General features: G+C 35.3%; 1 protein-coding gene across 3 annotated transcripts in view; it reads left to right on the top strand.

Annotated features, from left to right (window-relative positions):
• CBL (Cbl proto-oncogene) overlaps nt 1-14,522 on the top strand; it is a 90,542-nt gene that overhangs the window by 11,157 nt on the left and 64,863 nt on the right. For all 3 annotated transcript variants that reach the window (XM_059930216.1, XM_059930214.1, XM_059930215.1), the window contains exon 2: nt 8,507-8,754. In XM_059930216.1, the coding sequence (XP_059786199.1) occupies nt 8,507-8,754 (248 nt within the window). The remainder of the gene's footprint in view (nt 1-8,506; nt 8,755-14,522) is intronic.

Genomic DNA, 14,522 nt, shown 5'->3' with positions numbered 1-14,522 from the left:
AGAGAAGCTTTCCCTACTCACTGTGCTAAAGTAGTCATCCAGCATTTTCTTATTATTCTATTTTAATTGTCTGCATAGAACCTGATATTTTTCTTGTTGATTTCCTTTTTGTTGTTTATTGCCTGATTCCTCTCAGATTCAGGGGTATGGTATTTTTACTTCTGTATCCCAGTGCCTGACATATATTTGTTGAATGGATATGTTGAGAAAAATCAAAACCAGGTGCAATCTTCTTAAACGTACTGCCTTCATATCTCTGAATTTGTGTCTGTCTAAACCTGTCCTCATTCCCTTTCTTCCTGTTTTAAAGGAAGGAGGTGTCCCTTCTTTTAATGGTATTGGGTGTTTAGTGTTCTAGCTGTGTTGTAGATCCCGTTTTCCATTTTCTTTTAATTTATCTTTTTCTCTTCTGGTTCTTTCTCCATATAAAATATGCTCAGTATTCTCTGAAGATAAAAACCTTCGATCATATACCTCTTGTAGTCTTTGCTGAATCTTGATATCTTAGTCTCAATGTCAGTCTCCCCTAACTCCCTCCATGGACTAATTTAAGAACCTACCATTTTAATATTTTTATTATAAATATATATTCTGTAAAAATATATTCTGAATCATAAATACCTGTGTTCCAAATGAGGTTTTGGAATGTAATGCTTATAAATTGGGTACTATTTATTTTAATTAGTATGAGTTCTTAACTCTGTTGCATTTAGAATATAGCTGTCTTCTGAGGTAGAGTCTTTTTTTCTTGGCTGTGTTGTTCCCTTTTGGCTTGAAACCCTTGATAGGATGAGCAGCTTCCTAAAACACTGTTAAAATATTCATAAATCAGATATTTTTGTTGATTCAGCTTGTCTTTATTTGCCAGGCTTATATAGGGCTCTTTTTCAAGAGTACAGGAAATGATGTACAGAGGATAAAATATTTAGTTTAAAAATTTTAATATTGTCTTACATCATTTGAAGAGACATTAGTAATTAAATTGGAATTTTGCAATTGTTCCAGGTGGACCTAGTGATCCCACTTCTGGGAGATCTATCCTAAGGGAATAATCTGATGTTTAGAAGAATAAAATGCCCAAAGATGTTCATCACAGTGATACTTGTAATAGCGAAGACTTAAAAACAGTATAAATGTTAAAGTGGAGGGGATGGTTTAAGATATGGTATGTCTATAGAGTGGAACCATTTAGACATCTTTAAAAAGTTTATAATGAGCTTTTGGTGATGCAAGAAAATAGGCATTTTAAAATATTAAATAAAGAGTAAGAAGTCAGACTTCTGCTTCTACCATTGTTAGAGTAGGTTGTTTCAAACCAAATAATACTGCTGGCAACTAGAAAAGCTAGAAGATGTTGAAGAGCTATAAAGGCAGTGAGGAATTAGAGGCCAGGTTCTGGAAGATAAGGAAAGCTCTGAGAGGTAAGCCTTATTTTTGAGGCCGCCTTTTCCATGAGGTCATTGCTGATTCTGGAAGTGATAGCTGAGAGGCTGAATAGAGTTTTCAAAATGCTCATGTCAAGGAGGACAAAAAATTGGAATTAGGGCCTGCCAAGGTTGAGGGCCTTGGGAAACACTCTAGGTTTTGGGGTTGGGTCCCTGAGGGCCTGAATTGTAGGAGTAAGGGTGAAACAGAAGTAAACCAGTCTTTACAGGGCACTGAAGACTGAAGCCCAGCTTTTTAATCTTCTCAGTTTTGGGTTAGATTAAGATGACCTGGAATTCCTAGTGTCCCTAGCCAAATCTGTCTGCTAGAAGCAAAAGTAAATCCTTTCTGAATAACATCATCTGTAGCCTCAGATGGTCTCTATAATTTTTTATATACAGTGTTCAGCACTCAATAAAAAATAATTAGGCTTATGAAAAAACAAACTACAACTGAAAACCAACAGGAAAGATTGATAAAAGATACATACTTACGGGGGATACAGATATTTGAGATATCAGTCATGGACTTATATCTATGATTAATGTGTTAGAAGAACTAAAGATAAAATAGATAATTTTTTTTTGAGTATATCAAAATTTATTTAAGCATTCCCTTACTGTTGGGCAATAAATAAATTTCCAATGTTTTTTGTTTGAATTTAAAAAAAAATCCCATAAGGACTCAGAGGCAAAGAATATACAAATCAATTTTCACTGCAAAGTGAAGGAGCTGTTACAGTGGAGGATTACTGGACTGAATGTCAATATTATGACATAGTATGAGTGTGTTTCATGTTTGGTAATTGCAATCATTGTTGCTTTTGTTGTGGTCATCCATGTACAATGCTTGGTGTCAGTCTATTTATCTCTTGTAAAAATAAAATACAGTGTGTGTGTGTGAAAACAAAAACAAAAACAAAAAAAACCCTGAGTTTGTCAGGAGAATGAAACAATAGACTCACTGAGCTACCCAGAGAAATTGTTGAAAATGTGTAAGAGAACTCCTTACTTTTAAGAATTTATCATACAGAAATTGTCAGCTATTTATAATTGCAAAAAACATTGGAAAAATAGATAATTTTGTCAGAGATCTGAAGTGGTAAATAATGAAATAGTAATTCTAGAACTGAAAAACACAAGAACTGATTGTTAACTCAGTGGGTGGGTTTAATAGCATAAAGCTGAAGGAAAAACTAGTGAGGTAGAAGGTAAGTCAGAAAAAAAAAAAATCCAGACTGAAGCATTGAGAGACAAAAGGATGGAGAATACAGAAAAGAGTATGAGAGGCATTTGGAATATTGAGTAAAGGTCTTATGTACAAGTACTTGAAGTTCAGAAGGAGAGAGGAAAGAGAATGGGGCAAAAGCAATATTTGATGAGAAATTGGCTGAGAATTTTCCAAAACTGACAGAAATTATCAAGTTCCAAATTAAAGAAGCTCTATAAACACCAGGAAAAATCCAGAGTAAACTACACCTAGGCACATCGTAGTAAAACTGTTGAAAACCCGAGGCAAAGAGAAATCTTAAAAGCAACCACAGAATAAGACATTTTATCTTCAAAGGAGCAACAGTGAGACTAACAGCCTGACTTTTCAACAGTGACAGTGGCATCTAGAAGGCATTCCTCATTTTATTGCACTTCATTTTATTGCACTTAACAGATAATGCATTTTTTTATAAATTGAAGGTTTGTGGCAATCCTGTGTTGTCAGTTGATGATTAGCATTTTTTAGTAATAAAGCATTTTTAAATTAAGATATGTACATTGTTTTTTAATAATACTATGTCTTGCACACTTGATAGACTATAGTATAGTGTAAACATAACTTTTATATGCACTGGGGAACCAAAAATTTTGTGTGAGTTGCTCTATTGCAATTCTTGCTTTATTGCCATACTCCCTTTATTGCAGTGGTTTGGTACCGAAACTGCTATATCTCCGAGGTATGCCTGTAGCTATAAAGTGATGACAGAAAATAACTGCCAATCCTTATCCAGGGAAAATAGCCTTTAAAAGTGGTTATAAAATAAAAGATGTTTTCAGATAAACAAAAACTGAGGAGAATTTGTAGCCAGCAGCCCATTCCCTAAAGGAAATACTAAAGGATGTTCTTTAGGCTGAAGGAAAATGATTTCAGATGCAATGAAGAGCATTGGGAAGGGGGGTTGTGTGGGTAAATGTGAATGAATATTGGCCATATAAAATAATAACAGAAGTAATAGTAATAATAATGACTTGTGGACTTTATATGATATATGGAATTAAAATGTGTGATAGTAATAGCACATAACTTGAAAAGAGTAAATGGAGTTAGTGTCCCAAGTTCCTTGCGTTGTCTGGGAAGTGGTAAAAGTACTACTTTATATAAGATTTAATGAGTCAGAGATGCATTTTATAATTACTAAGGTATTCATTTAAAGAGTAGTAAAAGAATATATATTTGGCAAGCTGATGGGGGAGAAAATTGGGACAATAAAAAAATGCTTAAACCGGAAGAGGGCAAGAAAGGGGAGGTAAAGGAAGATGAAACAGGAGAGATACATAGGAAACAAATAGTAAATTATTTTATTATTTATTATAGGATCAGTACTTATTAAGTGAACCATATGAAATTGCCAGTATTTGACCTACAATAATAGCAGTTTCATAGTTGAAGTGTAAACAGGTCAAATTGGTTAAAATCTAAGATTATCAGAATTAAAAGGAAACCAGCTATATTCTGCATGACAAAGTCATGCATTAAATTTAAGAGTACAGAAAGTTTGAAGGTAGAAGAATGGAAAAAGATACACCATGCAAACACCAACCCAGGAAAGTTGGTTTAGCTATATTAGATACATTAAAGGGGACTTTAAGGCAAGAAGTGTTTCTAAAGAAGGATATTTCGTTGATGAAAGTGCAATTTACCAAGAAGAAAATAAAAAGGATGTTGAAAAAAATAATACAGTATTACAATTGCATTGATTTTTTTTAAACAAATGGAAAAAAGGAAAAAGTTCAGTAGTTCTTATGATTTATCATTACTAAAATGTTAGTGTTGTCAAACTAATCAGTCTTTGCATTTATGATTTAAAAAAATTTTTTTTATTGGAGTATAGTTGATTTACAATGTTGTGTTAGTTTCAGGTGTGCAGCAAAGTGAATCAGTTATACGTATACATATATCCACTCTTTTTTAGATTCTTTTCCCATATAGGCCATTACAGAGTATTGAGTAGAGTTCCCTGTGCTATAGATCCTTGTTAGTTATCTATTTTATATATAGTAGTGTGTATATGTCAATCCCAATCTCCCAATTTATCCCTCTCTCTCCTTTCCCCCACTGGTAACCATAAGTTTGTTTCCTGCATCTGTGACTCTATTTCTGTTTTGTAATAAATAAGTTCATTTGCACCATTTTTTTAGATTCCACATAAAACTGATATCATATGATATTTGTCTTTCTCTGTTTGACTTACTTCACTCAGTATGACAATCTCTAGGTGCACCCATGTTGCTGCAAATGGCATCATTTCGTTCTTTTTTTATGGCTGAGTAATATTCCATTGTATATGTGTACCACATCTTCTTTATCCACTCTTCTGTCAATGGACATTTAGGTTGCTTCCATGTCTTGGCTATTGTAAATAGTGCTGCAGTGAACATTAGGGTGCATGTATCTTTTCAAATTATGTTTTTCTCCAGATATATGCCCAGGAGTGGGATTGCTGGATCATATGGTAGTTCTGTGTTTAGTTTTTTAAGGAACCTCCATACTGTTCTCCATAATGGTTGTACCAATTTACATTCCCACCAACAGTGTGGAAAGATTCCCTTTTCTCCACACCCTCTCCAGCATTTATTATTTGTAGATTTTTTGATGATGGCCATTCTGACCAGTGTGAGGTAATACCTCTTTGTAGTTTTGATTTGCATTTCTCTAATAGTGATGTTGAGCATCTTTTCATGTGCTTTTTGGCCATTTATATGTCTTTGGAGAAATGTCTATTTAGATCTTCTGCTCATTTTTTGATTGGGTCATTTGTTTTTTTGATATTGAGCTGTATGAGCTGTTTGTATATTTTGGAGATTAATCCCTTGTCGGTCGCTTTGTTTGCAAATATTTTCTCCTATCCTGTGGGTTGTCATTTTGTTTTGTTTATGGTTATGATTTGCTTTTGTGTCTTGAGAAATACTTCCTCTCTGAGATCATAAAGTTCAACAAATATTTTCCAAATTTTTTTCTAAAAGCTTTAAAGTTTTTTCTCCACACAAGATCTTTAATTCATCTGAAATTTACTTTTCATGTAATGTGTAAGGGATGTAATTTTTTTCCCATATGGATAACCAGTTTTCCAGTAGTTTTTCTCTTGAACTGATTTGTGTGTGTGTATGTGTGTGTTTTTTCTTTTTTTGGCCACACTGAACGGCATGAGGGATCTTAGTTCCTCTACCAGGGATCGAACCCGTGCCCTCTGCAATGAAACCACCTAGTCCTGACCACTGGTCCTCCAGGGAATTCCTCTTGAACTGATTTGTAATGCCACTTCTGATGCTGAATTTCCATACATGTGTGTCTCTGTTTGGGCTCTCTTCTTTTCCATTTGGCCATTTATCAGTCTTTGGTCAACATCACACTATTTTAATTATAAGATTTTAAAAAGTCTTGATAACTCATTGGGTAAATACCACCTACTTTGTGACTTTTCAAAATAGGCTTGGCTGGTTTTCGTCTCTTTTTCTTCCATGTGGGTTTTGGGATCAACTTGTTAAGTTCCATGAAAAAGCTTTTTGGAATTTTGATAGGAATTGCACTGCATTTATATACTAATTTGGGGGAGAACTGACATCTCCTTAAACATGATAGGGTTCTTCATTAATTTCTATTTTTATGTTCTTCAGTGAAGTTTTATAGTTTTCTTCATAAGAGTCTTACACATTTTTTGTTAGATATATTCCTAGGAGCCTTAAATTTTTATTTATGCCATTCAAAATGGCAACAATTAAAATTATATTTTAAAATTATTTATAAAATTTTTATGAATGCTGTTTTGGTATATCAATTTTGAATCCAGCAACCTATTAAACTGTTTTGTTTCTAATGTTTTGTCAATTCTCTTTCATTTTATTCATGGACAGTTATATCAGCTACAAGTAAAGTAAAATTATTTTCTTTCTGTTACTTATATTTTTACCACCTATGTATGCATATTGCATCAATATAGTTTAGAGGGATATCTTTGTAATAGTAATGTAGTCATATACATGTAATTGTAATATATATATTTTGTTTCTGGTTTCTTTAGATCTACTTTGTTTGAGAGGAGCATCCATGTGGTAGTGTATTGTTGCTAGTAAATATACTACAGTTTATCCACTCTACTGTTGATGGACATCTGGGTTGTTTGCAGTTGTTAATTGTTACACATTTTTGTATGTGTATCCCAGTATACCTTTCCAGGCGGAGATCTGCAGGTTTGTAGGGCATATAAGTCTTTAGCCTGACAATACAGTGCTGAACTATCTTCCAAGGTGGTTTTATTAGTTTAGATTCCCACCAGCAGTATTTGAAGGTCCTTGCTCCTTGCCAGTGGTTGGCATTGCCAATTTGTTGTGTGTAGTGATAGTATCTAATTGAGAGCTTACAACTGTCATTTTAATGAAATTAAAATGATTAATGAGATTAAGCACCATTTCATGTTTATTGGTTGTTTGGATATCTTCTTTTGTCAAGTTTTTATTCAAGTCTTTTGTCCATTTTTGAGAATTCCCTGGTGGTCCAGTGGTTAGAACTCCATGCTTCCACTGCAGGGGGCATGGGTTTGATCTCTGGTCGGGGAACTAAGATCCCGTGTGCTGCGCGGTGTAGCCAAAAAAAAAAAAAAAGATCGTCCCTATCCTACTGATTTGTAGATGTTCTTTATATATTCTGGATATGTATGTCTGGATATATACATATTGTAAATATCTTCTCTGATTTTGTACATATGTTTTTACTCTTTTGTGGTATCTTAGAAGTTCTTTCAGAGTATAGTAGAATTTAATTAATATTTTCCTTTATTAATGTTTTTTATGGTCCTGTTTAAGAATTTTTTCTCCATCATGAAGTAATGAAAGATAGTTTTCTTATCTTCTAAAGCTTTATTTGCCTTTCACATTTAGGTCTAGAGCCCATCTAGGTTTTTTTTTTGTTTTGTTTTTTGCATAGTGTAAGGTAAGGGTTTAGTTTGATTTTCTTTTTTTCCTATATGGATTGTTCCACTACTGTTTTTGGGAAAGATCACTCCTTTGTGATGTCAAGGGTCTATATATGTGTGGGTCTATTTCTGTCCCACTAATTGATGTATCTTCCAGACACACAAAAATCCACGTAAATGGAAAGTACTAAATAAGATGGTAGGAATAAATACAAATTATTAGTCATTACAACAAATATAAACTCACCAGTTCAAAAACAAAGATTGTTACATTGGATTAAAAAAGTCTAACTATATGTTCTTTAAAAGAGACCTACTTAAAACTAAGAACTGAGAAAAGTTGAAAGTAAAAGAAGGTAAAATGAATTAACCAGGCAAATTCTGAGAGTTCGGCATTTATATGGGAAGGAATGGTGTCTCAGTTCAACTCTTTGCTGGGTCCAAGGCCTCTGTGCTCCTGTCCCCTAGTGGTTGTTAAAGCTCTAGGCTCCTACGTTACCAGGTTTACCTCCCAGGGCAGCCACGTTCTTTATTTCTGCCCCTGGAAATTTTCTTTATTCTGCTGTGGCGTGAGCCATGCATTTCAGAGGAATTCGCCATGCTTCATCTAGCATTTTTTAGGCATGTATGTGGATGTCTTCCCCACCCCAATTGTTTAGTCTTCTATGTGTTGTCTGAACTGTTAGATATGGTTTTGAGAACCCACCCTCTAGGGAGACTACTAAAAATGTAAAGTGATTGCCTGTGGGTGTGTGTGGGGGTTATGGATCATTTCTTATATTCTTGTGCATTTTTCGTATTTCCGCAAAAGAGGACATATTTTATAACTTTCTAAACTTAAAAAAGGAAATTGCCCTTAAGATCCTCCAAGTAATAGCCCTTCTTTTCCATTTGTTGCAGGTGGTGCGGTTGTGTCAGAACCCAAAGCTGGCGCTAAAGAATAGCCCACCTTATATCTTAGACCTGCTGCCAGACACCTACCAGCATCTCCGCACTATCTTGTCAAGATATGAGGGGAAGATGGAGACCCTTGGAGAAAATGAGTATTTTAGGGTGTTCATGGAGAATTTGATGAAGAAAACTAAGCAGACCATAAGCCTCTTCAAGGAGGGGAAAGAAAGAATGTATGAGGAGAATTCTCAGCCTAGGTAATGGAGAATACTACACAAATATTTATTCAGGTCTGTGACTGCCCGAATAGGTAACACATAGAAATAGTTGAGTTGGTTTTAATTTTATGTCAATAAGAATAGAATGCAAAGTTGACATTTGACTTAAAGCTGTGTTTTGTATAAAAGGTTACCTTGGAGGGTATTGATCCATCCCTAGCTCTGATTATTTGTTTACCTCTGAAAAGTCAGTGACTTGCAGTCATGAAGATGAGTTGGAGGCAGTAGGTCTTTCAGAGGCCCTGAAGATCATGAAAGTTTGTGGATAGGTGAGAGTTTGAAAGAAAGAAGTTGGGGTTGGCAGTAAACAGTAAGAGGATTTTGCCCAAGCTGGTAGCATATTAAGTAGGTTATAAGTATGGGATAATAGGAAAAAAATTAGCCAGTAGTTTGGATAACTTTTTTTTAATAAAGCCAAGTAAAATGACATTTCCTTATAAGTAAAGTAACTTTTCAAATAGGATAGAATAGAATACTTTTCAAATAGAATTGGCAAAATGCAGTTAATTCAATAAACATTTGAAGGACCAATAGGTATTCCTTTGTACTTATTAAATACTAAAAACTATACTGACTGTCCCATATGTTATTGGCTTGGTTGTCGTATATTATGCACTGGGAGAGAAACAAGTTGATTGTATGCATGGTATAGTTGTGTTTGGTTTTGTCTAATTGGAATTAAATATTAACTCATCTGGAACAAGTAATAAATGTAAATTCTATTATAATTTTTAGGGAATAACTTACTCTTGAGAAGTGACTTGAATTGGGAGGGACAGTAATTTCTGAGGGCATTCAGTTAGCATGCCGAGCAGTAACTTACTAAATGGTATCCTTGTAGCGTTTGACTCTGTTGGCTTAGATTCTGGGAACCTTCATCTCTCACTTAAAATTTTACCCACATCATTATTCGTGTTACCTTTACTGTGACAGATTACTCAGGTTTGGTCCAGAGTATTAGTATTTTCTTCTTAAAAAGGTTTCTGGTAACTGAATTCAATCTGTAGGGACCTTTGTAACATCTCATTTATGTGAAAATGAACTTTGTCCATTTTAATTATTTAAATTTCATGACTTTTGTCATTTTGTATTGCTGAATTAAAAAATAATTTTGGACTTTATTACGTACCAAAACTTAAAATTTTTATTCATTATCCACAGTGTACTAGGTTCTAATTCTAGGAGGTGAAAAGGAGAGTTAAGTATTCAATTCTGATGTCATGTGATAAATACTTTAATAGAGATGTGTACAAAATGCTGTATGAACACAGTTTTACCTAGTGGCATCGGGGAAGGTGGCACAGAGGAAGTGTTATTTGAGCTAGATTTTGAAGGGTAAGTAGGAATTTTCTAGGCAGAGGAGTGAAGAAAAGGCCTTTAACACAGTGGCATGAAAATGCAGGCTCTGTTTGTTTAAGGAACGTGAGCGGTCTGGTTTGGCTAGAATTAGGGGAGATAGATAAGCTGGAAATATGGGTTGGAGTCAGATTGTAAAGAGCTGTTTTTTGACCTCAAGACTTTCTCCTATAGATAACAGGCTGCCATAGAACAGGTTTTTTTTTTTTTTTTTTAAATAGTGGAATAAAAATTGTAGATTTTTCAGTCTTCTTAGAGCACACTGAACATTGTTTGACTTTGTTTTTTGTTTTTTTTTTTTTTTAATGACTGACAGTTCGTCACTGAGAGGCAGAATAGTCTACTGGTTAAGAAGAGGAGGGACTCTGAAGCCAACTGCCTTAGTTTGAATCTTAACTTTTCCACTTAACTTAGCTGTGTGATTCTTCGGTTTCTTCATCTGTAAAATGAGATAATAGTATTACTTTCCTTGTAGGATTGTTGGGAGTTTAATAAGTAACTAAATGTTCGGTACTTACAACAGTGATTGGCACATTGAAAGTGATAAGTGGGTTAGCTCTTATTATGTTAATCATCTTCATTATTTTCATTACTGTAAGTATAGATTGTTGTATCAGGCTGTTTATCATTGGTACTGCCAGAACCTAATGAAATGCGTAGACCAATTTGCCCTTACTAAATGGCTTCACACAGTGCTTGTAAGTTCTTTTACCTTTTTAACAAAACCTTACTGTCAGTGTGTCTGTCCGTATCAATTTCATTTCCCCTAATATGAAGCTTTTAATCCACTATATGCTTTGACCATACAACCAGGTTTGTACAAATTATATATAAAGTGAGAATAAATAAATTTGATGTGAGAATACATTTTTTTTTTCCAGTAAAGGAAAATATATGGCTATACTGTACCATCTTTGTGATCTGTATTTTGGTTGTTTGGAGGCTTTTTTTGTATTCAGTTTAAAAAATTGAGATATAGGGCTTCCCTGGTGGCGCAGTGGTTGAGAATCTGCCTGCCAATGCAGGGGACACGGGTTCGAGCCCTGGTCTGGGAAGATCCCACATGCCGCGGAGCGACTAGGCCCGTGAGCCACAATTGCTGAGCCTGCGCGTCTGGAGCCTGTGCTCCGCAACAAGAGAGGCCAATAGTGAAAGGCCCGCGCACCGCGATGAAGAGTGGCCCCCACTTGCCACAACTAGAGAAAGCCCTCGCACAGAAACGAAGACCCAACACAGCCATAAATAAATAAATAAATAAAATTTAAAAAAAAAAAAAAAAAAAAAGGTAAAAAAAATTGAGATATAATTCATATACTATAAAATTTACCTTGTAAAGTGTATAATTCAGTGGTTTTTAGTGTGTTCACAAAGTTGTGCAACCATCACTACTATATAATTCTAGAACATTTCTGTCACCCCAAAAAGAAACCCCATGTTCATTAGCAGTCACTCCCCTTTCCCCACTCCTGCTTCCCTCCAGCCTTTGGTGATCACTAATATTTACTTTCCGTCTCTGCGGATTTGCCTGTTCTAGACGTTTCATTTAAGTGGAATCATATAACATGTGGCCTTTTTTGTCTGGCTTCTTTCACTTAGCATGTTTTCACGTTCATCCATGTTGTAGCATAGAATAGTACTTCTTTCTTTTTTATGGCTAAATAATATTTTATTGTATTGCCATTTTGATTATGGACATTTGGGTTGTTTCCACTTTTGACTATTATTAATAATGCTACTATGAACATTTATGTACAATTTTTTGTGAAGCTCTATGTTTTCAGTTCTATTGGGTATATACCTAGGACTGGAATTACTGAGTCATATGGTAATTCTATGTTTAACATTTTGAGGAACCACCAAACTGTTTCCACTGCAGCTGCACCATTTTACATTCCCCGAGCAATGTATGGGGGTTCCAACTTCTCACCAATACTTATTATTATTATTATTATTTTGGTTATAGCCATCTTACTGGGTATGAAGTAGATATCTCTTTGTGGTTTTGATTTTCATTTCCCTAATGAGTAACATAATGAGCAGTCTTTTTACATGTTTATTGTCCATTTGTATATGTTCTTTGGAGAAATGTCTGTTTGAATCCTCTGCTCATTTTTTGAACTGGGTTACTTGTCTTTTTTTTAAAATAAATTTATTTATTTTATTTTTGGCTGCTTTGGGTCTTTGTTGCTGTACGCAGGCTTGCTCTAGTTGTGGTGAGTGGGGGCTACTCTTTGTTGCGGTGCGCGGGATTCTCATTGCAGTGGCTTCTCTTGCCACGGAGCACGGGCTCTAGGTGCGCGGGCTTTAGTAGTTGTGGCTTGTGGGCTGTAGAGCACAGTCTCAGTAGTTGTGGCACACAGGCGTAGTTGCTCTGCAGCATGTAGGATCTTCCCGGACCAGGGCCCGAACCCGTGTCCCCTGCATTGGCAGGAAGATTCTTTTTTTTTTTTTTTTTTTTTTTTAGAAGCAAAGAAATGATGCATTTTAATATGAAGCAGTGCACATCATTAGTTATCATTGTATTTGTCTATGAACACCATAAGGAACCAAGTTTCATAATTTCCAAACTTCCCAGAAAGATAGCAAGAGAAATACATGAGAGAGAAACACAGTGTAAAAACACATAAATCTCCAGACCACTCTGCAGAGGCACTACTCTTGGACAGTCAGGGAAGGAAAGTTGTACTTGAAGTGAAAAGAAAGCAATACTTTATACCTAGTCCATCTATTTTTATGTGTATGAGAATCATCATTATTTCTGAGTTTGTGCATTACAGTTCCAAAACCTTAAAGTGATGATCTCTGATACTGAGTGAAGTTTGTTGTTGCTCTGAAAATGATGATGGGTGGGCCTGGTTGCAGGAGTATTATCTTTGTATAGAAAGGTGACACTGATGGCCCACAGTGAATTTCAATGGTACGTTGCTTTCTTGGTTTTAAAAAGGACTCTTTCTTGATCTATCAGCAATTCTTTTTTTTTTTTTAAATTTTATTTATTTATTTATGGCTGTGTTGGGTCTTCGTTTCTGTGCGAGGGCTTTCTCTAGTTGCGGCAAGTGGGGACCACTCTTCATCGCGGTGCGCGGGCCTCTCACTATCGCGACCTCTCCCGTTGCGGAGCACAGGCTCCAGACGCGCAGGCTCAGCAATTGTGGCTCACGGGCTTAGTTGCTCCGCGGCATGTGGGATCCTCCCAGACCAGGGCTCGAACCCGTGTCCCCTGCATTGGCAGGCAGATTCTCAACCACTGCGCCACCAGGGAAGCCCTATCAGCAATTCTTAAGAGACTGCTTGGCACCCACAACTAGGAAAAGAAAACTGGAGCTAATGGAATTGAACCTGAAAACATGGCTTAATTCACCCAAACTCTAATACAGTTTCAAGAGACAAGTGTAGCAGAGTGGAAGAGAAGGAGGGATGGAAATCAAGTCAGCTGTATAGAAAAAATGTATTTCTTTGCATAATCACCCCTGAGAAATGCCTTTTTCTAACTTGCCCTTATGGGCATACCTTGTTTTACTGTGCTTTACTGCACTTTGCGGATATCGCGTTTTTCACAAACCGAATTGTTCGTCACAACCCTGCACTGAATATTTGATCAGGGCCATTTTTCCAGCAGCATTTGCTCACTTAGTGTTTCTGTGTCACATTTTGGTAATTCTCACAATATTTCAAACTTTTTCATTATTACCGTATTTGTTATGGGGATCTGTGATCTCTGATGTTACTATTGTAATTGTTTTTTTTTTTTTTTTTTTTTACACACACACACTGTATTTTATTTTTACAAGAGATAAATAGACTGACACCAAGCATTGTACATGGATGACCACAACAAAAGCAACAATGATTGCAATTACCAAACATGAAACACACTCATACTATGTCATAATATTGACATTCAGTCCAGTAATCCTCCACTGTAACAGCTCCTTTACTTTGCAGTGAAAATTGATTTGTATATTCTTTGCCTCTGAGTCCTTGTGGGATTTTTTTTTTTTTTTAATTCAGACAGAAAGTCACAAAAATTATACTCATCCTCATCAGTTCACTCAGTCCCATGTAATTAATTTTTTTTTTCATCTTGATCTTTTGTTAGCACTTTTATGAGTTCATCAGTTTTTCATTAGAGTTCTGAAAATGCTTATTCATTCAGTTCAGCAGTACAGTCAGTTACCAGAAACCTGTACTTGTCAGAGTCTTTTCCATGAATTTCTTGAAGATGAAACCCTTTTATAGGAACATATTTGCAAAATCATCAGAGTACACCCAGAACTGTCTGTAAATGACAAAAGACTTAAAAATGACCACGGTTAAAGATTTGATGAAAGTTCATAATAATGCAGTTGACAAGAAAATTAGTTATTTCTGAGATATACATTTTAAAGTAA

Source organism: Balaenoptera ricei, chromosome 8 (genome assembly GCF_028023285.1).
Source record: "Balaenoptera ricei isolate mBalRic1 chromosome 8, mBalRic1.hap2, whole genome shotgun sequence".
NCBI lineage: Eukaryota > Metazoa > Chordata > Mammalia > Artiodactyla > Balaenopteridae > Balaenoptera > Balaenoptera ricei.
This window is presented reverse-complemented; position numbering and strand designations above follow the sequence as displayed.